Below are 25,875 nucleotides of genomic sequence, written 5' to 3'. Positions count from 1 at the left end.
AAGTAAAATCAGGAAAATTTGCATCCCCGAAGGAACCTCCCTTTATATGTTGTGCAGTGTTTTCCTGGCACACTGTTGGTCATTTCCACGACTTTTTGGCACTGACAACTAAAGCAAGGTTTTGGTTTGGCTGCGAGCAGGTGATTCCCTGGCGTAATTTACCCAGTGCTGCATCCCCAACAGCTTAGAGTAAAATGGAAGCATGTCCTTGGATGTTTTGGCTTTTAGGTCCCTTCTTAGGTGGCCTTCTTTGATGCCTGGGGATCGGCGATGGTGTGGACATGTTGAAAAGCTGCGGCAGTGTAGTGGCCTTGCATTGTGTGTTGGGGTACAGCAAGACTACGATTGATGCAATTCTATGCTTAGTGTTTTTTGGTCGTGCAGGTGATGAGTTGGAGTTAGATTTTTGTTCTTAGATTATGGGGGTTGATTTGCAGTACCGGTGAAGTAAGTGGATAGTTGTATGTATTTATCAGTGGTTCTGCTGATTGAATATTTTGTACATGATTTTTGCAGTGGTTGATGGTTGCATAGTCTGGTGGCAGTGCATGTTGTTGTGTTGCTGTGCAAGATTGGTTAGTGACAATTATGATAAACTATGCACTGACTGTCACGTTTCAGTAACTTCAAATTGCTTCTCCACCTTGTAGTCCAGGTCACGTCTGGCCACATTTTTAGTGGCCACCCTCAATGTATGATTGGCCAATGGGTGTTTCCATCTAGAGTGTGAAGGAGTGAACTAGTGCATGATTCTTTCTGGGGCTAGGTCCCTCAGCCATGGGTTGGGATAAAAAGCTGTGTTTTGATTCTCCTGTCCTGCAAAACTAGACTTGTTCAGTTCGAGGGAGATTGCTGGCCCAAGCAGCAAGAGGTAATGCAGAACCCATTTCCCTCTACTTATTACCTATGGCATTGTCTATCTATGCCTGTTATCAGTGACTATATATGACTGACTCATTCTAGTGTGTTTGGGAGATGTGGCTCCACTGGGATCAGTGTACTAGCCCGGGCTGCTGTTCAGTTATCCAGGTCAGGAGTCTTATGGGGGTGCCATGAGTTACCCGACCATTCCTCGCCCAGTCTGTCTCTCTCCCTGCCCCAGCTCCTACCCTGACAATAACTTGCTTTGAACCCACAGTCCCATACCACCACACCACAGTGAGAAGACAGTGCTCTCTGCAGGTGTCCTAGTCGCATGCCTCATACGGGACACTAGCAGACAGGAACTCTCTCACACACACACTCACACTCACTCTTCACCTTATCAAACCCAAACTGTAAGGTGAGGGAAAGCCCCTTCCCTGCCACCCCTCGGGGCCAGGTCCACCGCCCTCACAAACTGGTCCCAGATGTTGATCTGGGACAATCGTACCTTAAGGCGGCAGGGCCGGCTTAAGGAACGATTGAGCGGTGGGCACCCACACAGGGGCGCAGAAAATAAAAGGGCGCATCGGGGTGCACCACAACACCCCTTAAACCGAACCGAATGATGGGGAAGGCCACTAGTGTTCTGTACCCTCGCCTATCCTCCAATATGCTCCAGGCTGGCATCCATAGACCAGGAATTCAGAGAATCTCATGAGAAGATAGTCCACGCCATGAGGTTGTGGAAATGGCAGAGTTGTGCTATCCAAATTCGATGTAACACAAAACCTAGCGCTATGGGAGGCTGGCCCCTCCTGGGTGCAGGCCTGAAGCTATAGGGCGTTATCGGCATAATCCAGGCCTGGCCTCCCCTTTTGGGCTCCAGTTATCTTATCCTGTTGTGAGTGCAGCGGGCTGATCTCGAGTCCCAAAGGCTCTCGAGGAGTAGGGATGCTGTATTATGATGAACCATTGAAGGGAAAGAGGAGGAACACTTAACACATGCATGTTCTTATGTGGTCTAGTCAGCTTGGCAGCGAGGAGGACGTTCAGTGGAGGAACAGTTGTAACGAAGCACAGGAGTGTCAGATTGAAGACCATCCTGGGGGGAGTAGCTGCAGAGTGACTGCTGTATCCAAAAGGAGGTGAGAAACGGCACAGGAGCATCCATGCACTTCCCCTTCTATGACATGTGCCTCCCTGCAGTAGAGCTAGGGGACTATGAACCCTTCCACAGAAAACTTTAGTGGGTGCCACATGTGTGTGCAATTGGCTCTATTGGGCACTAAACTCCTATGGGGACGCCGGCCATGTGTAGTCAGCACTTGCAGACTTGCTTTTTGACATATAACCCCTTTTTGCTGGACCGAGTGCCACTATATGTTTAATGTAGTTGGGTGTTTTGTGGCGTGTCGCCTGTCCTTGTCGAGGTTGAAAGTTAGGGCCTCCTACTGAAAAGGGATCCACTGTGATCTTGTGATGGGCAGTTTGCGAGAGCAGGAGGGGCCTGGCAATGTGTTCACCGATTCAAGGGGGCCCAGTCCCTCCTCAAATGCTTTTGGAGGGCAGTCTCTTTGCAGTACATGATGGGACAAACACTACACGTTGGTTCTCTTGCTTGCAACTAGGAGGATGTAGACATAGCAACGTGAAAAACATAACGCAGCAATCTAGTGTAACGCACCAACATTGTATAGCATTTTCCATCCAGTAAACGCAGCCCAACAAGTCCGAGCAGAACACGCGGTAGAGCAAAACCACATAGCAAAAAATATGGTATAATGTAGCCCAGCATAACCATAGTGTACAGGTAGCATGTCCAAAATAAGATGTTTGCATGTGCAACGGGAGGAGTGGGTAAGGAGCTAGGGATAAGCCCAGCATGACATGAGAACCTGTAACCAGGTTAGAAACGTACAGGAACGTGTCGTGACAAAATCGCTTACACACTTTCTCTTCTCACTCTGTGCAACACAGCACCCCTACATATTTCCCTCCCTAACCCCCCACCGGCACTAACACAGATGCCCCTGGTTCAACCCTTCAATTTTTTAGGTCAGATCCTGTGCAGATACCCTGGCGATCAGGGAACGGCCATCACAGTATCACACATACAAAATTAGGCACTGCACGTACAGCCCAACTGCAAGAAGCCTTCACACAGACCAAGCAACGCGCAGGCAGCAGCATTGCAAGGATCCCCCACAGGGAACCGAGGGAGCACAGGAGCAGGGCGCCAGTGTCAAGCACCCACAGCATGTCTTCATTCAGGGCAAGCATGGTCCGTAGCCGTAAGGGCGCCCCTCAGTCATACAGAACTGGTGCAGCAGGGCATGGTTCCCTCGCATGCAGAAAAGGTACAGCATGCGTAGCAGCTGTGCATGCTGTAGAACATGGGGAGTGCATGAGCAGTAGGAACTTCACTAACGCCCAAAGGACACTTGCAGCAGCAGTAATCAAGCTCTACTGAAGCACACAAGCACTACAGCACAGACCACATCAGCGAACAGCACAGGAGAGATGCAAACTTCCTTTAGACATAACGAACAGGTGCAGCATCAGCGAATTACGCTCTCAAAACTACAGCCTTAATGTTAACCTTTTCCCCTTCTTTCTCTCCTTCCCCTGCACCTGGTGCCCCCTGGGGATGCAGCCGTGTGGGCATTTTTCTGGTTCGTTGGCTTCTGCTTCCTTGCCAACCAGTGGCAGCATTCGGACCCGGAGGACAACCCGCTGAAGGAGGGGGCTGACGCAGCTCGGGCGGCCATTGCCTTCTCTTTCTTCTCCATCTTTACCTGGGTAAGTAGTACTGTTGAGGTCACATGCCAGGCAACGTCAGCGACTTTGTGCCACATGGCATGCACTGGCAAATTCTACTGTTGTCACCCCCATAGGAAGTCAGATGAGATCTGATCCTGCGCACTTGTGCTGGCCCTCTCCTGCATGGGCATGCTTTCTATGCTGTCTGCTGTTGGATGCAAGTCAGTTCAGGTGCTGGCCTGTGTTTGCAGATTAGCTGTTGCTTCTGTCCATGGCTTGAGACCACCAGTGTTTGCTGTTGCACGTGCAAGCGGGTTAACACCAGTGTCTGCCATCACATACACAGGCCGGTTCACACTCATTTTGCGGAAGGCTTGAACTGCTGCATTCCTCATATGTACATGTAGGTTAGGACTACTGCCAGTGTTGAAGGTGGGGGCATGTTAGCTCTGCTGTCTACCAGTGAATGCACAGACAGGGCATCAATGGTGCCCACCTTGAATGCTCGCACAGGTCACCACTGATGGCCCCTTGCAAGCTTGCACAGGTTAGCACCAGGGTTGTTCCTTGCATGCGAGGACAGGGTGGCACAGGTATCCATCACTGCATGCTCGGAAAGGTTAGCCTGTGGAGGGGGTGGGCAACGGTGTCACCTGGATGAGCAGGCACATGATCACTGCATGATGGCACGTGCTCCCCTCCATGATATGTCATGTTGAACTCTTTAATGCTTCTGCGGTTGGAGGATGGATCGTTTATGCAAAGTGGTGGCTGCAACTTGGTGCCTGCCGTCTTGATCTCAATGGATGACTAGCTTTGCAGCATGCATCTGTTCTAGATTCCTAAGCTATGCATAATCCTGCCTTTTAGTGGTTGGTCTAGAAATCGAACAAAAAAATAAAGTGCACCTTAATTCAAGAGTGCGTCTATTAGTCCCACCCCCTCCCCCAACCAGCTCCCTGTAATCTTCTAGCCGATTCAACGCCATCTTTTTCTGTATGTTTTGTCGGCCATCTCATCTCATGAACAAGCCAGTCATTTCCTGAGTTATTGACAGTATTGGAAGTTCAGTTCATTCTATCTTCAGGCGTTTGGAGGTGAAATGTGGAACACTCCTGCAGTTGTTAGTGTGACCCCAGCTTTTCCGCATATATGCAGTCATTCCCTTTCTCCAGAAAATGTTAATCAACGTTGTGATGCGCACCAGGAGTTTATCCCTAAAACCTTCCTGGTCCAAAGAATGAAGCGAGCTCTGGAAAACCAGCACTTGACCAAGGGGAGCACTGATCTGAGCAATGTCAGTGTTGAGGTTTTTGGTCACTCAAAGGTCACGACTCCAACCACCTATCAACCTTCACTCTGGGAGATGGAGAGAGCCCCACTGTTGACTTCCCTAAGTGGGGCATGATGTTCATCCACCTCAGACGTGGCCATGACCATCGTCCCTCTGGAAATACTTTATCGCAAAGAGGCAGCATATTGGGTCCAAACAAAGGCTCATAGGATGCCCTTTTGCTGCAATGCGCCCTAAAGCCACCAAAAACTTCAAACTTGTAAACCTCCAGGTAAGACATGATGGTACCCAACTTACCTTAGCAACTGGGAAATCACGTGACTCTAATGAAACCAATGGCAGGAAATGCACAGCTTGATGCTGAATATCCAATGGTGCCGGTCAAACCACTGCAGTCATCAAGATAAAAAAGTATGACATGTCAATGGCCAAACCTCAATTGACATTAAAGTCACCATTGACATTAAGGAAGCCTTTAAACCGCCAGCAGCTTATTTGGCTGACGTTCTTCCACTTAAAGGCACCAGAACTCTGAGGGATATGTATTGGGAGAATAGGATATCCGGTACATAGGAACGAAAGTCGACCACTAAAGAGAAAGAAGTGGTGCTATGCAAGGTCAAAGTGGCGGATGAGCACACTTTAAACTACATTAGTATGTCTGACAATTGCAACGCACTTTTTCTTTGTGGCAACACTTTCCTTCTCCAGACTATATGATTTGATATGGTATATTTATAATGCGCCTGTACACAAGTGTTTTTAGGGGCCACAAGTCAAGGGAGGGGAGCAAGGGGGGGAGCAAGCGGTGCGGGGGGCAAGACAAACAATCCTACTAGGCCTTGTGACATTGGGATCATGCAAGTGCGACAAGAAGTGCAGGGGCTGGGGGGGGGAGTGCAGGGGGAAGTGCACTCGGGGAAGCTCGGCTCTGGGAGGCAAGGGGGCTGTAGGGGTTACAGTTACAGCCCCGAAGTATGCCGTAGGCCAGAAGGCAGTATAAGGAAGGACTGGTCATGGAGGAGCCTGGTACCCATTGAGAATCTGAGGGTACCAAGCAACCAGTCGGTGCCGCAGACTGGTAAGCTAAGGAAGAGAGTGAAGGCCGAGGAGAAAAGGAAGGTCTTGAGCCACTTCTGGAACTTAGGTGGTCCGGCTCAAGTTTGAGAGGGGGCAGGGAGGCTGTTGAGGGAGGCACCTACAGAGGAGCGAGATCTACCCTCCCTACCCCCACTCTGCTTGGAGAAATATCTGACCCTCCGAGTTGGTGGTAGCTGAACGAAGGGCTCTAGAAGGAAGGCATTTAGGCAGAGAGTGTTGGAGATGGTGATTTCCCCGAGCCCAGAAAGCCTTGTGGATGATGCAGAGGGTCATGAGCTTGATCATTGCCATGCCTGGGAGCCAGTGGAGAGATTTCAGGGCAGGAGAGATGCAGTCCCTGGGCTTGAGGCCAAGGATAAGTCTCTCAGTCCTGTTCTGGATTAGTTGCAGGGGGCAAGAGTAGAGTTAAGAAGATTGGGGAAAGAGGCTGTTGCAGAAGTCCAGCCTGGAAAGAACCAGGGCTCAGGAGACAGTGAGCTTCTGGGGGAAGGTGAAAAGAGGTAGAATACCTCTGAGGTGCAGCTGGAAGTGGCCCTTCTTGGCAAGGTCCATGATGTGAGGAGAGTGTGGAGTAGAAGGCAAGAGGGCCCAAGGAGGGTGGCCAGAGTGAGAGGTAAAGTGGGAGCAGGGGTCTCAATGAGAAGGATCTCATCAGTCTTACTGGCATTAAGTAGAGATCGTTGGAGGTGCGCCAATCCTGAATAGGGGATAGACAATCACGAATGAGCGAGGAAGGAGCGGAGGCTGAGGGAAGCCTGAAAGAGAGCAGAGTGTCATCCTCGTAACATTGAAACTTAGAAGAGACGGTGGAGATCAGGTCGACAAAAGGGGCCAGAAAAACATTGTAGAGCCAGGGTGAACAGATAGAGCCCCGAGGGACACCACATGTGGAGAGAGAGGTGGTGGAGAGAAAGGACCCAAATTGAACCTGGAAGGGTTGGTCCAGGAGGAAGGTCAGCCAGCCACGCCAGGTCCTAATCTGTGATGCCCATGTTCTCACAGTCGATTGATCAGGGTGGTGTAATTGATCGTATCAAAAGCAGAGGAGAGGTCAGGGAGAATGAGGACAGAGGGAGAGCTGGAATCAAGATTAGAGAGCAGATCTTCACAGGTGTTCGGAAGAGCAGTTTCTGTACCTCTGGCTGCTCTGAAGCCATTCTGCTGGTCATGGAGACTACCAACAGATGTACTGTGCAGAGTAAGCTGGGAGATGGCCATCTTTTCCAGGAGTTTGCCCAGGAAAGGAGTGATAGAAATCGGGCAAGCAGTGCCCATACAGAAAGTTTGCCACAAAACAAATGCTAGGAGTGCACACATTGCTAAAAGCTTGCTTGTAATTACACTGAATCATGGGAAATGGGGCAAATATAGCGTTCCCTCAGACAGCACTGTGATTTATAGATCCGGGCCCCTGTGGTATAGCTCATATTCTACAGCATTGTAGCACTTGTCAGATAAATGCTGCATTAGACCGCTCCTATCGTCAGACCTCACAGAGCTTTACAGACAGGTTGCCCATTATATACCTCATAACCTCCGGCATTGTTGCATTTTACAGACCGACACCATGTACTCTTCTTGTTTGTTTGTTTATTATTTATAATGCGCACCAGAACCAAGGGTATCCGGGTGCAGCAGTTACAAGACAGTGCGAAGCTTAGTTACAAAGAAGCATAAGATGTGATACATTACTTACAAAGCAGGGTATACCACTATTTACAGATACTACAAGGCGCTATGTACAAAATAGGGAGTGTCCCCCTGCCATGTACTGCTGTTCACCAATGGCTTGGCCTTACTGGATGAGGCTTCAACAGGGCTTCTGTATCAAATTGATGCTATCCACGTGTGCAAACTCGGTCACCAATGAAAGTGAAAATCCTAGCCTTCCAAGAGGAAAGTGTTTGCCTGCTTCATGGAAAACTAGTGCATAAAGTAGAACTCTAGACCAGCTGGTGCATTGCCCTACCCAACGCACACTCATGGGTAGCAAAAATCCAACTGGAATGTGCAAATTCGACTGCAAGTTTAAAGACCGACTGTTTTCACATGCAGTATCGGCGTTGGACACCAAAGTTAAGACAAATGTGTGTAATGGCTCCCTTTTTTTTCTGGACTATCAAAAGGTTAAACCCTTTCATCACCATACCCAGACCATGGGACTCCTGCGCCCATCATTGTGTATGAGATTAATTGACCAAATGAGCTCAAGTGTGGCCGCCCTTGCGCAATCCTCCATTCACATGGAATACTTTGTGGAGAACCTACAAGAAGTGCTGTGAACCCCCACCTGATGCACATTACCAAATACCTGCAGGCAAGGCTGATCCAGCCTCCTACCATGTTGACCCAAACGCTGCAATAATGATTGCTGATAAATGGCAGCCAGGACCCAGCATACAAGGCATCGCCCAGAAACATACACATGTAGCCGAGGTCTGAAGTTGCCGAGGGCTACATGGCCATTCTTTTGGCCCCAGGTAGAGGCAATATCTTTAGCAAGCTATTTTCAAGCTTTCACTGGCACATGACAAGAGACACTATCTAGAAACGGAGATAACAAGTGCACTGGTCACTACAATCCTAGTGAAACGATGACCCACTTCATCCTATTGGTCCTCGGCTAACATTCCCCTTACTCCTCTTTTCTGTATGGTGATGTGGTATTAATACCCCCCAACAAGCCACAACCTCTTCCCACTTTTTACCCAAAGCTCTCCGGTCACGGGCTGCCTCAGATCTTCCACCTGCCACCCCCTGACTACTTAGTACACGAAAATATACCAAAAGGCCACCTCTGTGCTCCTGCAAGTTTCGTTGCAGCACTTGCGTTGCCCACAGGGCTCATGGTCAACCACTTTTTTCTAAACCCCATAGTTCTGTTAAACTTGGTTGTTTATCTTTTAAAAGCCTAATATTCTTCATGATTTGGTCTTTCAAATGATTGATCCTTTTATAGAAGGCCCCTCGCCTGGCAAGGAGGCCAGCCTGCAGAACCCCTCATCCTTCTGTTTTAAAAAGCAGGGACGCAGTCTCGCCTAATAATCAATGTTTTTATCTTGCTAGGGAGTAGCCTAGGAGGATCCGGGATTCAACATCCCTCGAGTACTCTTACCGCTAAATTTATCACTATGGTGATGGGTCTTGCCTCATGCGTAAGGTGACCCTTCACCTACAGTGTATAGTTGAACTTTTACAGAAGAGTGTAAGGCTTAGCTGGCTGGACTGCTATTGGAACATGCTGTCATTGGTTCACACACATGGCCATGTGCAAGATGTGTAAACCCAGCAAACTAACTTGCATCAAAAAAGCCTGATGATTTAATGCTCACATTTTGATTAATGTTGGTGTTACAGAAATATTTAGTATATAGCGAAAACAAGTATGTAACTAGAGGCAATAATTATGCTAGATATGAAATTAAATGTCTGCCTTCTCAAAGCGTAGGGCAACCAGACTCCACCTGCCCAGTGCCAACAGCAAGCACCGTCTCCTTGATGCTCCCACTCAGACCATCTGCAGAACCACGAGTTCCTCTGCTTAGAAAAGAAACTGTTTCTGTAGCATTGACCCCTCAACTCGACTGCATAGACCATGGCGCTGCTGAGACAAATCAACATGGCCTCGGTGTGCCGCACCCTCTGTCCTACTAAGAGTTAAACCGCAAGCTTGCAATGCACAATAGACTGCATACATCTTGTTCCTTATGCAGACACCAGGGCGTCCAGCAAGATGCCCTGGCAGAGAGAGAGAGAGGTGTGCTTTGTTTACTTCCCGAGTATAAAGAACGAATGCACATTCAGAGTCGATAGGCATCTGGGAGCCAATAATGGATTTATGATATAGTAATGATCTATAATCGCACCGTGGATGGCCCTAAAACGCTGTGCTCAAAGGTAATTTCAGGACATAAAACCCAAGGAATAACATTAATACAGATGCCTGCAGATGATCGATATACTAGCAGATGCTGGAACAGACCCAGCAGCTTCATGAGCCACTATCCCACCCAAGAACCGGTGTCTTTCATCCCGTAGCAATTCAGGGAGTCGCAACATCCATATCTGTTTAAGGCTCTTCACAGGGATCTGACTGACACAGCACCAGCCCCATCAGCCAATGGTTTTTGCGTGACACAATCCATGGAGCCCTACCAGACCTTCAACAGCCTCAGCACTACAAGCTTTTGAGGGCCGCCTGAAATCCGCCTCTGGCCTTTTCTCATTGGGTGTAAAGATATATCATTTGAATACGGTATTTGAGCCCACCATCGTCATACCAGCCTTCAGACGTCAAAGGCCTAACGCATGACTGATTGTGCCTCCACCTCCTTGCAGGCCTTCTAGAAGCAGAACCTCGGCGAGTGACTGTGTCTGCTGGGATCTCGTGGAGGGGTCCGCCTGGCCTATGGCTTGCACTGTCTCAACCTGGGCAGCGTTTTACAGGTAATGACTGGAAATCTAACCAGTGGTTTGATTGGCTTTCGAAATGCAGTTGTCTAACGTGACTGGCTGCGCTTTTCCTAGCCCAAGCTTAAACCTGCATCGGTGTAGAGGCTATAAAACGGAATTGTAATGGGGCCAAAACTGGCTCGACCTTTGACCTACTGGCACCTACCATGACATGCGCCGCACGCCCCCATCCCTCCACTCCTTCCTGAGAGCCGCCTAGCAGGGTTTCCTCTTCTCCCTTGCCCCAACACCCCTGACTCCACACACATTGTTCAGTGTCTCATTTCAAACCTTGGAGACTGCGGTGTGCAGGATTACCTTTGCAGTGCACGCCGCCTCTAAGGGAAGAGATTGTAAAACAGAAACCCAGGCAGGAATAGATGAGGACCTCCACAGGAGACTTTTGAAAGGGTCTTCATTTTGAGGTTGCTAATAAATGCTAGCTTGATTTGGGTATGAACATGTTGCCTTCTTTACATTACCCCTGCCTAACACAGTACAAGCAAACTGCTCTATATATGAAGGGGCTCGTGGGGCAGAGGAGCATGATACCTGCACACTTATATATTCCCACATACAAGAAACGCGCAGGCTTCACTAGCAGCAAAGCAGTGTGATCATTCCAGATTCGACCCTCTGACACAGCACCTGACCCACCAGCCTATCTGTAGCAATGCGTTGTGTGAAACACTTGTGTTTAGGCGTGTTATAAATGTCATATCATACAGTCAGCCCCCAATAGTGGCCAGGAAATGCCCTTTGGTAATTTGGGATACCGTGGTAGATGGTCAGTGAATGATTACCAGTACGACTAGTGGGTGAAAGCCCTGATTCACCGTCCACTGTAAAGAACCATTGTGTTCACAACACAATCGACCTCCTGTCTAGGATTAAGGATCTAAGGCAATGACCTTGCCCGCTGGTGTGTAGGCCAAGTTTCTTCTGCAGCATGATCACACAGTCCCAGACAGCAGCCCACCTGACAGCGAGGGCGTGCAAGGTGTTGCTAAGAGTGATGGAATCCTGCGTGCACATAATGCATATGAGGAGTTGCATGTGCACCTACCGAAAAAAATTAAGTCACCTCCAAGTGACACCAGGCACCAAGCTGGCAAACACTAGATCCTCCAGCTCAGAGAAGAGGAACCATCAAATGACAATTTCTAGAGATAGCCTTGGGGCCAGGCACCTTCATCTCCTTCTGTGAGGTTCACATAATGGCGCCACATACCCATGGGTATCAGAGTTCTGAAATAACCGAGGATATTATTATCCCACAGGGTGGTACTCCGTTTATCGACCTCGATTGAATGAAAGGCTGTTTTGACCCTGCAAGCTGTGCACAGATATTGGGGCGAGCGTTCAGCTCGCTGTGCTATCTGGCCGACATGCAAGCTCAGACTGGCCTAGAGGGCAGAAGGCCCATGGCCAAAACAAAAATGCAAACTGCTGGTGTGGGGCAGTTTTTTTTTGGTCAAAGTGGGGCAGTTTTTTGGCCAATGTGGGTCAGTTTGAGTTACTTCACTAGGTGGCTAGTAGTTTTGACCTGTGTTGCTGAAGAAATATTATTTCAAATGCACAATTTGCATCACATTTGTTCAAATAACTCCCCCTTGGTTACTATTTAAACAATATCGCAAAAGGAATGAATAGCTATTTGGAACTGTGGGCCACTTTTTCATTGGTGCTTGAAATGTTACAGCCCAGTGCGACCCTGCAGACATGCGGGGGAAATGAGGGCATTGCATGATCACTGAACACCAACTTCACACGAAGCTCCTGATGCTTGGAGCGCTGATGCAATACATCCTGAAGTAAAGACGGCATTGCTTCCGAGACTTGGAACCATTTTGTTATAGTAAGTGCGGTCCCGGGTCCCACAGAAAAAGGTTCCATTCTAACAAGGGGATGCCCCATCTTGCAGTCGCATTCCTCCCTCCCCCACTGACTTTCTCTGTTGGACAAACCCTCATGCCCTCCAGCAGGACCATCCTATTGGGGCTGCCTACGTCTGTGCCACCCCCTCTAAAATCCATCTTGTCCCGCCTGCTCACCGATGTATTTCATAGAGCAACTGGATTCCTTGCAGTAGCCCTTCATTTGAGGAGCTCGCTCCCTTCCAACAACCATGTGCCACTGATTGACTTGCTTTCTGAAAACGATTGCAAATCTACTTTTTTATACTATCGTGCCCTACTAGGCCTCTCCTTTTTCCAATGTATTTTATGCCGACATACATGGCTATAATTATTGGCATTTGTTAAATAGAGATTTTTTACCCCTCATTTGCAAAGTGTCCCGTTGGGGTTAAGGCACAATTTGGAAATTATAAAAATAAATAAAAAGCCAACAAGATATCAACAAAACTAATTGTTATGGAGTTCCATTGTACCTTCCCACTGAAGCTGACCCTGACTGCAGTGGATGGAGCCCTCAAACTGAGAGATTCCAACGTGACATCACACTCATAGCATTAGGTTTGCAACTCTACATGGCTCTTTCAACTCGTGGCTAGGCTGGTCCTGCATACAATTACACCGAGCCACATGCTTGCATACCAGTGAGGAAGGGGTTGTGCAACATCCTAGCCTTGAGAGTAGCAACTTAGTGGCAAGGTTCCAGACCGTGTGGCGACTTACTCTTACCTTGGGAGACGATTGTCCTTTAGGGGGAAACGAGACATTCAACTATGAGAAATGGCAGTCTTCTAAAATGGATGGGGGGTGTGTACCCGCATAGGGGAGTGGGATGTCATGCACACAGCATGCCTTTGCGTGTCGTCCTGCAAGTCCTACAGCTGGCGCAGTCTTCCCGAAGTAACCGTCGCTGGGGGGCCAGCCTCCCCGTAGTCCCCCCACCCGCTAATACGGAGAGACAGTGAGAGCAATGCTGCTGTTCTTAAGACCCCAGTAGCCACACACATTTCTAGGGGACCCTAGAAGTCCCCATCAGGTAGATGGATGGTATCAACTTGAGATTGGAACTGGCTGGTTTTGAGCCAGATGGCGGCATCCTCTTTTCTGGTCATTCAAAAACTTGACGTAAAACCATCTATCGTGAACGTTCACTTTCTTGGTTATTGCACCAGCCCATGGAGTCGGTAAAGAAGCAGTCGAAGAGAACAAGCCCTGCACTATTTTACACAGAAAAAAGTGTTGCCACTGCATGGTGTTCTTCTGTACGCACACTTGCAAAACCTTTTAGGCTCCTAGGCCAGTGAAGACACTGGTTGGAGAAACTGCATTAAGAACCTTGTTTAGGACCGAAACCACGTCGCATCTTGCTCCCTAGAGGGTTCCATGTTGTAGTTGGCATTTGTGTGTGAGGGTGGAATGTCGTGATGTCACTTGGACAGTTAGTCTGTTAGCTGGCTGGATGGATGTACCAGTGTTTGTCCCCGGGTCCTACCTGTGTACTTAGTCTTGGAATTAACTTACCAATCAACTTGCTTCTTGGTTTCGGCTTAGTGATTGACAAGAAGAACCCGTTACTTCATCCCGCTTGGTGCTCTGTGCACAGCACTTGACACTGGACCATATTTTTGCGGCTATATAAATGTTACTGAACAGTTTCTTTTAAAATGTTGTTTGGCAAACAAGCATTGTCGTCCAAAGTTTATACAACCTATAACAGGGCAGTGCAGCATAGAGACCTACCACAGCCCGTTGAGGCCCTACCAAAGTCAGATGAGCACTATAGGAATGCCAAATAAGCCAAAACTATGTGCATCACCTTTCTATAGATAATGTCATTAAAAGATGCATGCAATGTGTTCTGATTACACTATTACAAATGCTTAAAAAAGTGATAGTGATCAGAATAAGAACACATTAATTTCACATATAGCTTTAAAGTAACGGTGCATATGGACCGGCTTGCTCGGCCACAAATCTGCTAATAAGGCACAGATGATTAATCTCCCCCTCAGCCAAATCCAATATCCCACTCATCCAGGTAATTGTGTATTCTTAGCCACTAGTATAGAGATGAATTTATCTGTAAGAGGTTAATCGATGTATCCATGAGGTGTTTCTTCAGCATCTGAGTAGAGACACAGTCTCCCATCTTCACTCAGCCCGGTCATCGGCTGGCACAGCTGTGCCAATGTAACCTGCCCAAAGCAAAGTGCGTGAATTCTGATCTACTATGTGCCAGTCCATGTAGAATAACTGGATTTTATCTGGTTGCGTTAGGCAGTATCTGGTCAGGTAAGTGGTATCGGTATATTGGCTCGGACTAGCACAAGGAAACCTCAACGAAACCTCTATAGGATGCACCCCCTCCAAGCAACTCTAATTTCTCCTCTTGCTCTAACAGTTCATGGTAGTGTCTAGGCAAAGCTAGTATCTGGGCGAGCGTGTTTAAAGCTGCCCAACGTACCTCCACCTGCATTGAATGCCGTCCCGCTAAAGTTCTTCCTCCTACTTTGATGAATTCCATTTTAAGGATTCCTCTGTGGGTGCTAGACTATTTAAATATAGCTCAATCCTGATTGCGCTTTTTGCGGGATTGTGGAAGAGCGACAATAGCTGGAGCCAAAAGGTCCCCTCCAACGTATCCAGTGAAGAGAACTTCTTGCTCCCCCATATCTGTGCCACATCTGGATCTGTAGATATTCATTTGTTTGCGGGAACGCAGTGCTTCAAACTGTAAGATTGTACATAGGAAATAACAGGAGTCAGTTATCCTGTTTCCTAGTGCTTTACAGTAGGAGGCCAGTAGAATGCATTGATCAATTGATGAACAGGAGAGTGTGAAAGTGGAGACGAATAGTCACGTTTTTTGTTTTGTTTACAGCACATGCATTACAGCTTGGTTATATACATTGGTTTACATTTATGGGAACAGAGTAGTTGAAAACAGGTGGGGGGCGTTGCCGCTGTAGGTCTCAAGTGCTCCTTCATGGGAGGCGCATGTTTAGAGTGCAGCTTAAAACAGTGATTATTTTTATTTTTTGGTCTATCAGGGGGTCTGTTCCAAAGGTGGGACGCCAGGAGAGTGAAAAGCGTGTGGCAGCTCAACGTGGGCGGGGAAGGGAGAGGCTGAGGAGGGACTGAGATGGCAGTATGTGATCCTGGGGTGCAGCAGCAATAGCCCAGGGGAAAGCACTTTGTAGATCCATTTATACATTAGAAGAAGACACTTAGGACCTGGCTCCGAGTACAGTGGAATGGAGTAAAAAAAAAACATGTAGTGTTTTAAATACCTCCTACTTTTAAAATACCACCTACTTGATGAAGAGGGACGGATGCTTTGGTAACCCATAAGGGATGAAAAGTGCCTATGCGTGGCTTGCAACACAGTTGTGATTACTCAGAATAATGGAATTCAAAGAAACCCTGGCCTTCCACGTGACCTTTTTCTTACATCCTCCCATAATGCGAAACCTACAGATGTCACTTTCTTTACCTGGGATTAGATATATATCAAAATTATATGTTAACCCCGAAGCGACTAATAGAGCTGGGTAACTGAATGTATTATGAACTTCAATCGTGGAATCAGGTTGGTCTCATCTAGCTAGGACTGCACATCTTTCAAAGGACTGAACCTTTATCACCCCTGTGCTGACCTCTGCTTGAAGGGTATTCCTCCAGGGCATTAAGATACCTCTGCAGCCCACAAGGGGACCAAGGAAATGACCCGGCCTTTCACATAAAACACTGCACGAGGTTTAGTGGCGCCAATCTGAACGGGGGGTGCCCATCTATTCTGTTCAAATGGGCTGACAGCCAAAAATAAACTGAAGAGCAGATGGGGGACGCGACACCCCAGTATTACACGATTAGCAGATTTAATTTCCCCCGTCGGTGTCCCTTTCTTGTCCTTTTACACCTTTGCCTAAATATCTGTATGTAATACCCTGGGAGAACAGCTCCATCTCCATTTCATCACTTCAGCGTAATCAACTATGGAGGCATAAAGGTGCTGATTTTGGGGGGAGCGTGTGCATTTCACTCCCAGATCAAGATACATGAGGATACACAATTTGACCCTCGGAGAGGCATGTTCAGCATTTGGGGATCAGGCCCCCTAACTTCTCGAGAAGCACCCTACCAAAGGCTACCAAAGTCTTTCTCGGTGTCATCTATTCACGCCACTGGATACGTGGACTGAGGCTCGTCTCATGTCCCCTTTTGTTAAAAATAGACAGAGACGCCCTTTACAAGATGGCAGTTCCCATCTTCAGCATCCATGGCTCTGTGTAGAGTCTGTAAATGGAACCGTGTTTGCAGTGTCATCGGAACCAGCTGCCTTTTTAATTTAACACACACAATAGTTCCTTCACCTTATCATGAGTTCTTAGTATCTAAGTCACTTTTATTTTAGTTGATATGGGGAATTTCTAAGTTGGCCTTAAAATGCTATTTTATGAACTGCCCCCAATCATCCAAACCTCGTTCCAATGTGTTTTTTGTAACTCGTTGGCCACCTTTTATTGAAAAACGTCTCAAATGCAATCATGTCATTCAGTAGAATTACCCCTTCAAAATATTCTTTGTTATTGTGCTTTAGTAAAATTCCAACTACAGCACAGCTGTTCCATAGCACCACATTGGTTGTGTCTTGTCCCACAGGGGCCCTTTTATAGTCGATCTTTGTCTTTGCAAAAAAGGGTCACATTTAGCACTGGTTTGATTTTGCTCAGCTGAGCAATTTGCGCAAGCTGCTTTTGGCCACAGCAGGGATCTTTGAATCCCAGTCAATAGCCAGACTGATCTTTTGGTTTTTAGTGCATTCATGGTGGAATGCTGCAGTCGGACTTCCCGATGCTTAATTTATCCATGTGGCATAATTGTTGACTTTCAATCACACACATAATGTTAACATGTCAGATACCCTTCCATTATGCTCTATATTTTCAATTATACGACTGTTTAGAATATTCCAGTCAACATGAGCCCTTAGTCTTTCTGGGGGTTTAGAGCACTGACATCTAACCCAAAACTGTTCTGTAAGATTTGCAGGCATGTGATCGCTTTCAGTGTCGTTCATTATGAAGAAGTTCTTAGGATCCCATTATGAACAAATATTTACCATGACAAACTATGACACTGTATGTCTCTTTCAATTGTAGTATCCTGCAAAGTCCCCATTTGATCTGTAAATTCCCTTACGGATAATGGATGCACTGAAAGGGAACCAACCAGTATTGCATCTGCCTCCTCCCTTCCTGTGCAGACACAAGTCCCTGATTTACATTTGGCGCATCCCCCAGGTAGTGAATTTGTAAATATTCAGCAAGATATTCTGTGTTGATTACGAAGTTCTCACACACTGGAGTTGGGTCAGAGCTGACTATTCCTACCCATTCTTTTGGTTGAAGTTAAATTGTAATGCCTCCTTCAGAGCTCCCTTTGTTTGAACAGATCACATCTCTAACATTATGTCCCTAGGTAGTGTGGGTGACCCTGTATGGCGAGTCGTACAGTATCACTGCATTTAATAAGTTCATGTAATAAATAACCTGGCTAAGCCCACTATATTTCATTAAGACACTCTCTTTACAGCCTTTGAATGTGTTGTTCAGTACTCCTTCACTAATACTCCCAACAAAGCTCGTCTACCACTGAGGACTAATAATCTAAGGCTGACGCAGACTTTTCCCACTGTGACTATATGCTAAGATCATTGCCACTGCCGGCCAAGTTGACCAACTACAGTCAAAAGTAACTCCATCAATTTCAAAGTCCATTACATTGGGACTTCTTAAGTGGGTTTCTTCCTCATTTCGGTTCTTAAGATCCCTTTCTTCAGTGTCATGAATATAGTGTTGTTGTGCTTCAGATCCCCCGGTCACTCTTCTATAAAAGAGGGATTTAAAAGCAACCTTAAGCCAATTGGCAAGAATATCCGGATCCGTATTCAATGGTAGATCAATATTTAGGTATTACCCAAATTGTTTGTTTACAATTGTTCGAATGAACAATTGACCGATTTTAAAGGGTCACAATGGACCTTTTCACAATTGACCAAATATATATGGATTTGGGGGGTTTTGCGTTGGGTGGGGGGTTGAGGGGTGTTCCCCCGCATATATGTTACAATTGACCTTCACAAATCGGTCAATTGTGAAAAGGTCAATTGTAATTCGAACAGTTGTAAAACTAACAATTCGTATACAACCAATATTTACATTGCAGGTCAATTAAATCACGGATACTCTGTACAATTCTTTAAACCGTATTAGCTTTGAGAGTTCATCTTTGATGGCAATGGCCTACACTGCAGTACCTGAGAATTAAGGTGTCCTTGATTTGAGAATGTCGACCTCAAGCTTCTCTGGAAAAGCTCCTAGCTCTCTTCCTATTGTTTATTTCTTCAACACGTTTGGTATTGAGGCCCTTCAACGCTTTAACTTCACTTTTCCTGACCTGAGCATTAGCTTGGGGGAGGGGTGGCTTGACCTTTGACCTCTCCAAGACACTTAGCAGTTTTATCTTGTACCTTAAATGATATTCTGCCTTGCTGTTTATTTTAATAGTCATTGAATGCACATCAGTATGTAAGTAACTGGTGGGGGCTACTACCAGGTTGAGGTAACTACCACAAATGCTAAAGTTATAGATAATCGAAATAACTAAACCATTATGGTGTCTGGGGTGGGCTTGCACTATCCCAGGTTGGTCTATGACTTGAGCCCAAAGTCACACAAGTCACACAAAATAAGATGTATCGGAGTAACACCTGACTACTTGCGCCCATACACCCCTCTTAACATCACATAAACCAATATCTGATTATAGTTGATAGTACAACACTCTTGTTTTTTCTTCAAAAAGGAAATTGTATATTCATTTGTTAGAATGACACCAGCAGCCAACATGTGTTTTGACCACTTCATGGTCGTCCTCTGGATTTATATTAACCGCAATCCTATTCATTAGGTGTAACTTCTTAAATCTAGTTTAAGTTTCCAATATCTTCACAATCGTGAGACTCGTGGATTGTGCTGTTTGCATATTGCTTGATGGCCAATTCTTGCTACAATGTAGACTAGCTAACGACCAATGCTGGCAGTTAGGGACAGCTCTCGCCTCTATCCCTTTTAGATAGGTGGGGCACCATACGCCACCTAGGGTGAGGCACCCCCGACAGGGTGTCCTTCCCCAGGGCTAGCTTTTAGCTTGGTTGTCTCCCCTGTTTGCATTACTATGTGATTATGGAAGATTATATAATACACTGTATTTTTTGAATAACCACGATGAACAAGGCATGCCAGAACCTTTCTAGCCAAAACAGATAACTTGTTTCATGGAGCAATGTACCATTTTAGAGTTGTAGTTTACCCTGTTTCTTTTTTTTTTCCTCACTCAAAGGTGTCTACATGTATTTTCCCCATAAATGCAATTACTCCTGCACCGTTTTGGGGTATTTGTCAGCATCTTTACCATCAGCCAATAGATAATGGAGAAAGGGCATCTCCTGGATCCTGTACAGGGAAAGGCAGGCATCCTTAACACAATCATTGTGCTGCATTAAAAAGTCAGGACCTTCCTTCCTTCGCTTGAAAAGTGCTTTTTGGAAAGCAGATGTTCCCCCACCCATAGTTGTTTCTGTACACTTGAACTATGATAAACTGGAAGAGTGAGGAACTGCTGAACCACAATATAAGCCGACATATCAGGGTGTCAACCAGAGACCACTCTGAGTTGCCGCCTCCACGCGCATTTTATAGAATGTCGGCCGAAATTCCTCCAAAGCACTACTAGCACTTACTGCGAAAAATGTTTTGATTGAAGGGAACAAAATGAAAGGCAACCTAGAAGACCCTCTTCTTTTGCCCACCCCAAAAGTCCTTACCATGTGTCCTACATGCTCCCGCCACTCCCGCATCCCAGATCGGGCCACAGTCCCACTGCTTTTTTTTTTTGTAAAAGTGAAAAGAAAGGTTCAAGGTCCCACTTGTCCCCGAGTTGAGGCACAGAGGTATTTGCTTAATATCTCGTGTTGCAGTAGCTGTCCAGACCAACCACTACACGGCAGGATGTTGCATAGTGTGTGAAGCTATCGAGACAGTTGTTACAGGTAGGTGGTGTTTATCTCTTCGTTGTTGTATCAAGCAATCCTCATTCTGTTAAGGTGGCTCACCACCGGTGCAGGAGCAGCGCCTGACACTGCTAATCTTATCGCCGTCTCATCCTCGCCACTCTTATCTTTATGACTATTCCATTATCTGCAAGCTCTGCCTTCCTCGCACCTCTGACACACGGCACCCGTGGCAATCTCCTTTGCTAAGCACAATGTCCTTCTTACTGCTCTCTGGTTCTCGCCACTTTCTCATTCAAATTGTTCCTTTGTTCCTCTTTTTCTCCCCACAGTTGACCTCAACAACTCTAGCCCTGCAGCGGCTCAAGGACATCTCCTTCCAGGAGGAATACAGCCGCCTGTTCCCAAGCCCGCCTCCCCCTCTGACCTAACACCCCCCACCTCTACCATGGGGCACCCTTACAAAGAAGCAATTCCTAGAGCCTCGTGCCAGCCCCTGGTCGACACTTTACCAAAATTGGACACTAAAGTGCCTTATGACCACTAAAAAGTGGAGTTTACAGAATCATTACATCCAAATATTCCCACTGGTAAACTTGCCTCCCCTCCTCACCCCCCCAACTCTGAACCGAAAACAGAGGCTCAGCAAGGAGGACAGAGAGAATGATAAGGGGTATTGGAAAGGGTTCCACTGCCATACATTCCTAGCCCCTCACCTCTTGCAAAAACCCGAAAAGCCAAGCAGGAATCCACTATCACGTTAATGCAAAGCCTTTTTTCTTTCTGTTTTGTGTCAAATGTCCTTCTCTGCTTGTTACCCCCATTCACAGTATGACTAGCGCACAATGCCTATGGACGGGCTTTTGACACCTGACTGGTTTTATTTAGTTTCTCTATCCTTTAGGAAAGAGCGGTGGCAGTAAACAAAACACCACCATGCCTCATGTTTAGAATTTGAAGCCACAAGGCCTGTGCACCTTGGATTTCAGCCCCATTGACAAGCACTTGGGTTTACATCCGATCGCCAGCTGAGCAACTTCCTGTTTGAAGTTCAGCCTACATGTCTCCTCCAAGGTCCTGTCCACCGATAAGGCCCTTACTGGCTGCGGCTAAGAGCTCTTATTGGCCACAACTAAGGGCACGTCTTGTCCAAGAATATGGAAACCTCTTGTGATTTACTAAACTACACCCCTAATACTTGAACTCCTCTTCTACCTGGTGTCGAAATGTATTTACAAACGTTCCTTTATCTGTATGTTGTGTGATCAAATTTAACCATTACTAACAAAAGCTTTTGTCTCTGTCTTCTCCCCCAACGCTCACTGTCACCGCCCTATCTCCCTCTCCCTCACCCCTATCACTACGTGACTCTCCCTGCACGTGATTTATTAACTGTCTGCTTCTGCCCCTCTTTGCTCGCATAAACATTTCCTTCTCACCCTCTGAACCTGTGTCTTTATCCCGTGCCTCACTAACCCATTACCGACCCATGTTGCTCCTTTCCTGCTCGCCACACCCACCACACTCTCCTGCGCTGAACATCCCCTGAATGTTCCTTATTGCACCCACTCATCCCAACTGCTGACCTGGATAATTCCCATTTGCATCCCTGCTTACCCTCTTCACCTCTTGTTCATTCGGGGTATTCTCTGTATGTTTTCCCATGACCTAATCTTATCCTGATGTCTCTTCCCTCCTCAACTCACTTGCTCGTTATAACTTCCATGGCTCTTCCCTCCTCATTCCATATGTCTTTCTCCCTCATGCTCTCCCTGCATGGCCCTCTTCGCATTTTACCTTCCATTCCCCCGTCCCCAAAAAAAAGGCAGGCCAGGGCTTCCTGGCATTTCAGCGGTACCGGATTGGTGCAGATTCTGCCCTGTTTTCCCAGGACTACACGGACCCCAGCCTGGACCCCGGCGTCCCATACGCACCCTACGCTACAGGCACGGAGGCCTACCAGGACTCTGGTGTGGAGGACTACCAGCACTCTGCGCCAACTGAAGCCTTCGACCCCAACACCCAGGGATACCAGACCCAGGACTACTGAACTGTCACCCCAGTGGAAGCCCTGGCGACCAGGGGCAGTGGACACTTTCACTAACTACCATCTTATTATTTTTTGTTTGTGTGCCACCTCAGTGGCGTTGGATGTGGGGAGGCTTGTACTAGTATACATGGTATTGCACGTGTGATCAGATGATTATTTTTGGGTCGGGAGCTCCTGGGAACCAGTAGTGTCTGGGATGGAAGTATGTTGCCCCTCTGTATCGTGCAGTGGTGCATCCGGCCACCTAAGGGTGTCTACTCCAGTTCAAGCAGCATTGTGGCAGCTAGGCGTAGGATGGCACAGGCCAGCCATGTCATTCATGCCAGTTCTGTCTAGGGCTAACCCCCAACTTAATACTTTAGGAGTGCTCTACCTGGGGGGGGGGGGGAAAACTAGAGTCCCCGGTTCCTTCTGTAGGAATAAGCAGACTTGGGCTGTGAAGAGATGCTCTTATCAGGAAATGTTTCTAAAGCAGGAATTACTCGGGCTGTGAAGGTTTTTTTTTTTTTACATTTTTGTTTTTTTTTACTGTGGTTTGGTCGTTACATAGTAATTGCATCCATGGGGAGAGGCCCGGCAGCGCAGAGGTTTTTTTTTTTTTAACCAACCAATGATCCTTTAGAAGGAATCGCTTTGAGATATAAGCTGGTGATGTAGTGAAATACAGGAATGACTTGCCATCACACACGGATATTCAACTCAACAGACTAGAGAAGAGATACCGATATTGTGTTCATGACTCTAGGGAGTTTGTCGCACACTCCATTCAGGTCCCTAGAGGAAGCCAATCGCCACACATTATTATGCCAGCCACTTCAAGAGAACTCTTCCCCCAATATTCTATTCTGGCCACTAGAGGGTGATCACCACACACCTATATTCTATTATAGCCACTTGAGGGCGCTCATCACACATTAAAAGCAGACACTAAATTCCGGTCCCCTGAAATTCAGACACTTAAGGCAGGGGCTGCGACGAGATGGTCTTGTAAACGAAGTAATTATTTTGTGTCCACGTAGTTGGAGCTTATCACAGGCTTCTCGCATAGTAGCCACGTGAAGATAATCCAACGCTGATGTATTAAGGCTGCTAGAGGAAGCTTGCCTACACACTCTTCCACATCTACAGTAGTCAGGTTGTCTCACATTGACATCCTGTTTAGGCCAGTAGAGGAAGCTCAAGACACATCTCTACTGATCTCAAATTCCAGCTAGCAGAGGGAGCAGACAAGTAGATCTAATCATACATTAATATCCTAGACACTGTCGGCATATTACACTGATGTTCTTATTCCGGCAAAGAGTTGAAATATTCCTGCCACTAGAGGAGTGTCACTGAGCACAGATCACCAACACGAACAGTGGAGGAAGCGCCACATACGCATATCGTATTCTAAGCACTACAAGGAGCGCATTCAACCCCTGTACAAAATACATCTCTAAAGGGAATCATTTCAACGCCAAAACTCTAATTCTAGCCACTGAAAGCGCCAATCGAATACTTTTTATACTCCAGATGCTATAGAGAGCGCCTTACGGGTAGTTTGCCCAAAACCGATATTTGGTACTCGCTGGAGCGCTTCATACTTTGATAGAATGTCCAGCCCCCGCGCGGTCACGTGACCCACCGGTCCGTGTCCTAGAGGGCTCTCTTTACACACTGGTCTCACATTCCAGCTTTAGATGGCGCCCATTAGACACGTATACCATGTTGCAGCACCCTTTCTGCCAGCCGCGCCTACCGTCTCCTGACCATGGACTAAGTTTACAAATCAGCTGGACGAAAACCGCATTTCGCTTTGTTTCCGAGTTGCCACTGTCCATTCGCTAAGAAGTCGGGGCCATGTTTTTAGTTTTACTCTATTAACTTTTATCCCCGACCAAGAAAGTGTCTGCAAGTAATCTGTGCCCCTCTCAAGCACGCCCACGCTACTCCACTGCCCAATCACCATCCAGTCGGTACACAACACAAATATCTATGTATATATTTATATATATAATGACGTGCAATATAAATCTCTCTATATATGTATGTCAAAGGCACCCTGAATGATGCGGTTACACGTGTTTGACCTTTTCATCAGTGTTTAAAAATATGTAGTTACCGTGTGTGACTTAGGATAAAAAGGTTATTGAATTAAAAAACTGGAAGCAACTAACCCTGTTTTATTGTTATCCTCCCTGAAAGGAATAAGGGTGACTGACCTAAGCAAAAATGTCACGATCAATAAAGTAACAAGCAAGAAAATAAAGTGGTCTGATATTTAAAAAGGGCAAACAGAAAAGGTGTGTTTTGTATTACGTTGCCAACTGCGTGTATTTTGGAATGTTTAAATGTGTCTCGTTATGGCCAATTCAGGATCTTTCAGACTTGTGGGGGCTGAGGTGACTCGACTTTGCTGGTGGTCACTCAGTCCGTCCAGTTGGGTTTGAAGGTTGGTCTGTGGGCAGTGAGGGGGGGCGTGATTAGGAGGCGTGCTGGATATAAGGTGGGTGATATTGATGAATGGAAACCATTGACTGTCAATGTTTCAGTGGAACTTTCCCGAAGGTTGTGGTGAGCTGCGGGTCCCCCCCAAAAGAGGGATGCGTGGGTCTGGTCCCGATGCATATGGTCGTGATGAAAGGTTTTTTCTGAAAGGAGAAGTTGAACACCGATGCCTGTATCTCTGGAAGTTGGCTTTGTTCATGAGACTGATGCAGGTGGATGCAGAGCGTGTTAGGCTCCCTGTCTTTCTCCCCCCTGCCCATCTCTTTGCAAACCGAGGTTCAGTGTCTCAATCGGAGATTCCTGGGGGGTAGAGGAGGGGGAAATCCTCTGTAGATCTTTGCCTGGGTAGGTCTTCTATGTGATGTGCAAGACTTGGAATTGGATCCTTTGCATCCCCAGGAGCCAGACGTGCATTTTCAGAGTGTGGGTGGGGGCTAGGGGTGTCACGGTATTGGTTTTATGGCGGTATGATAACCTTCTTGCCAAATGACGGTATATCATGGTTATAGCGGTATAGCAGGTGGAGTTAACTAATCATAACAAATATTTTCTTAAAGGTCATACATTGTCAACTTTTTGAAACTTGTCTCTGCACATTTTTAGCTGATCCTCCAGGAATCTAAGGCGGCTGCAGATTTGGTCTTTCATTGCTCTCACTCGTTGATCGCCTTGAATGAAAGAGTGACTAGTGGAAGTGTTAAAATGCACATTTCAAGCAATGAGCTTACTGCTCAGTCACAGGTGATCGCTCTGAAAATTGGCCTTGATCTGCATTATTTTGGAACCACATGGCATGGGCATCATGACCCCTCGCTGCGATCAGTCACAAAAGTTTGTTTTGATAATGCCTTATCCCATTAAAGGGAGAAACGTC

The 25,875-nt window shown here is 46.8% G+C and overlaps 1 protein-coding gene and 1 long non-coding RNA gene across 3 annotated transcripts in view; one reads left to right on the top strand and one right to left on the bottom strand.

Annotated features, from left to right (window-relative positions):
- Positions 1 to 24,762, top strand: part of SYNGR1 (synaptogyrin 1) — a 116,114-nt gene extending 91,352 nt beyond the window's left edge. The window contains exons 3-4 of one of the 2 annotated variants that reach the window (XM_069652947.1): positions 3,518 to 3,663; positions 22,287 to 24,762. In XM_069652947.1, coding sequence (XP_069509048.1) covers positions 3,518 to 3,663; positions 22,287 to 22,511 — 371 coding nt within the window. In that variant the 3' untranslated portion in view covers positions 22,512 to 24,762. The other variant, XM_069652948.1, reaches the window with a different exon arrangement.
- Positions 1 to 25,875, bottom strand: part of LOC138582021 (uncharacterized) — a 275,880-nt gene that overhangs the window by 101,612 nt on the left and 148,393 nt on the right. The gene's annotated exons all lie outside the window — the stretch shown is intronic.

The sequence above is a fragment of the Ambystoma mexicanum genome, chromosome 3q (genome assembly GCF_040938575.1).
Source record: "Ambystoma mexicanum isolate Mex_15411 chromosome 3q, UKY_AmexF1_1, whole genome shotgun sequence".
Taxonomy (NCBI): Eukaryota; Metazoa; Chordata; class Amphibia; order Caudata; family Ambystomatidae; genus Ambystoma; species Ambystoma mexicanum.
Note: the sequence above shows the minus strand (reverse complement) of the source record. Positions and strands in the feature narration are given on the sequence as shown.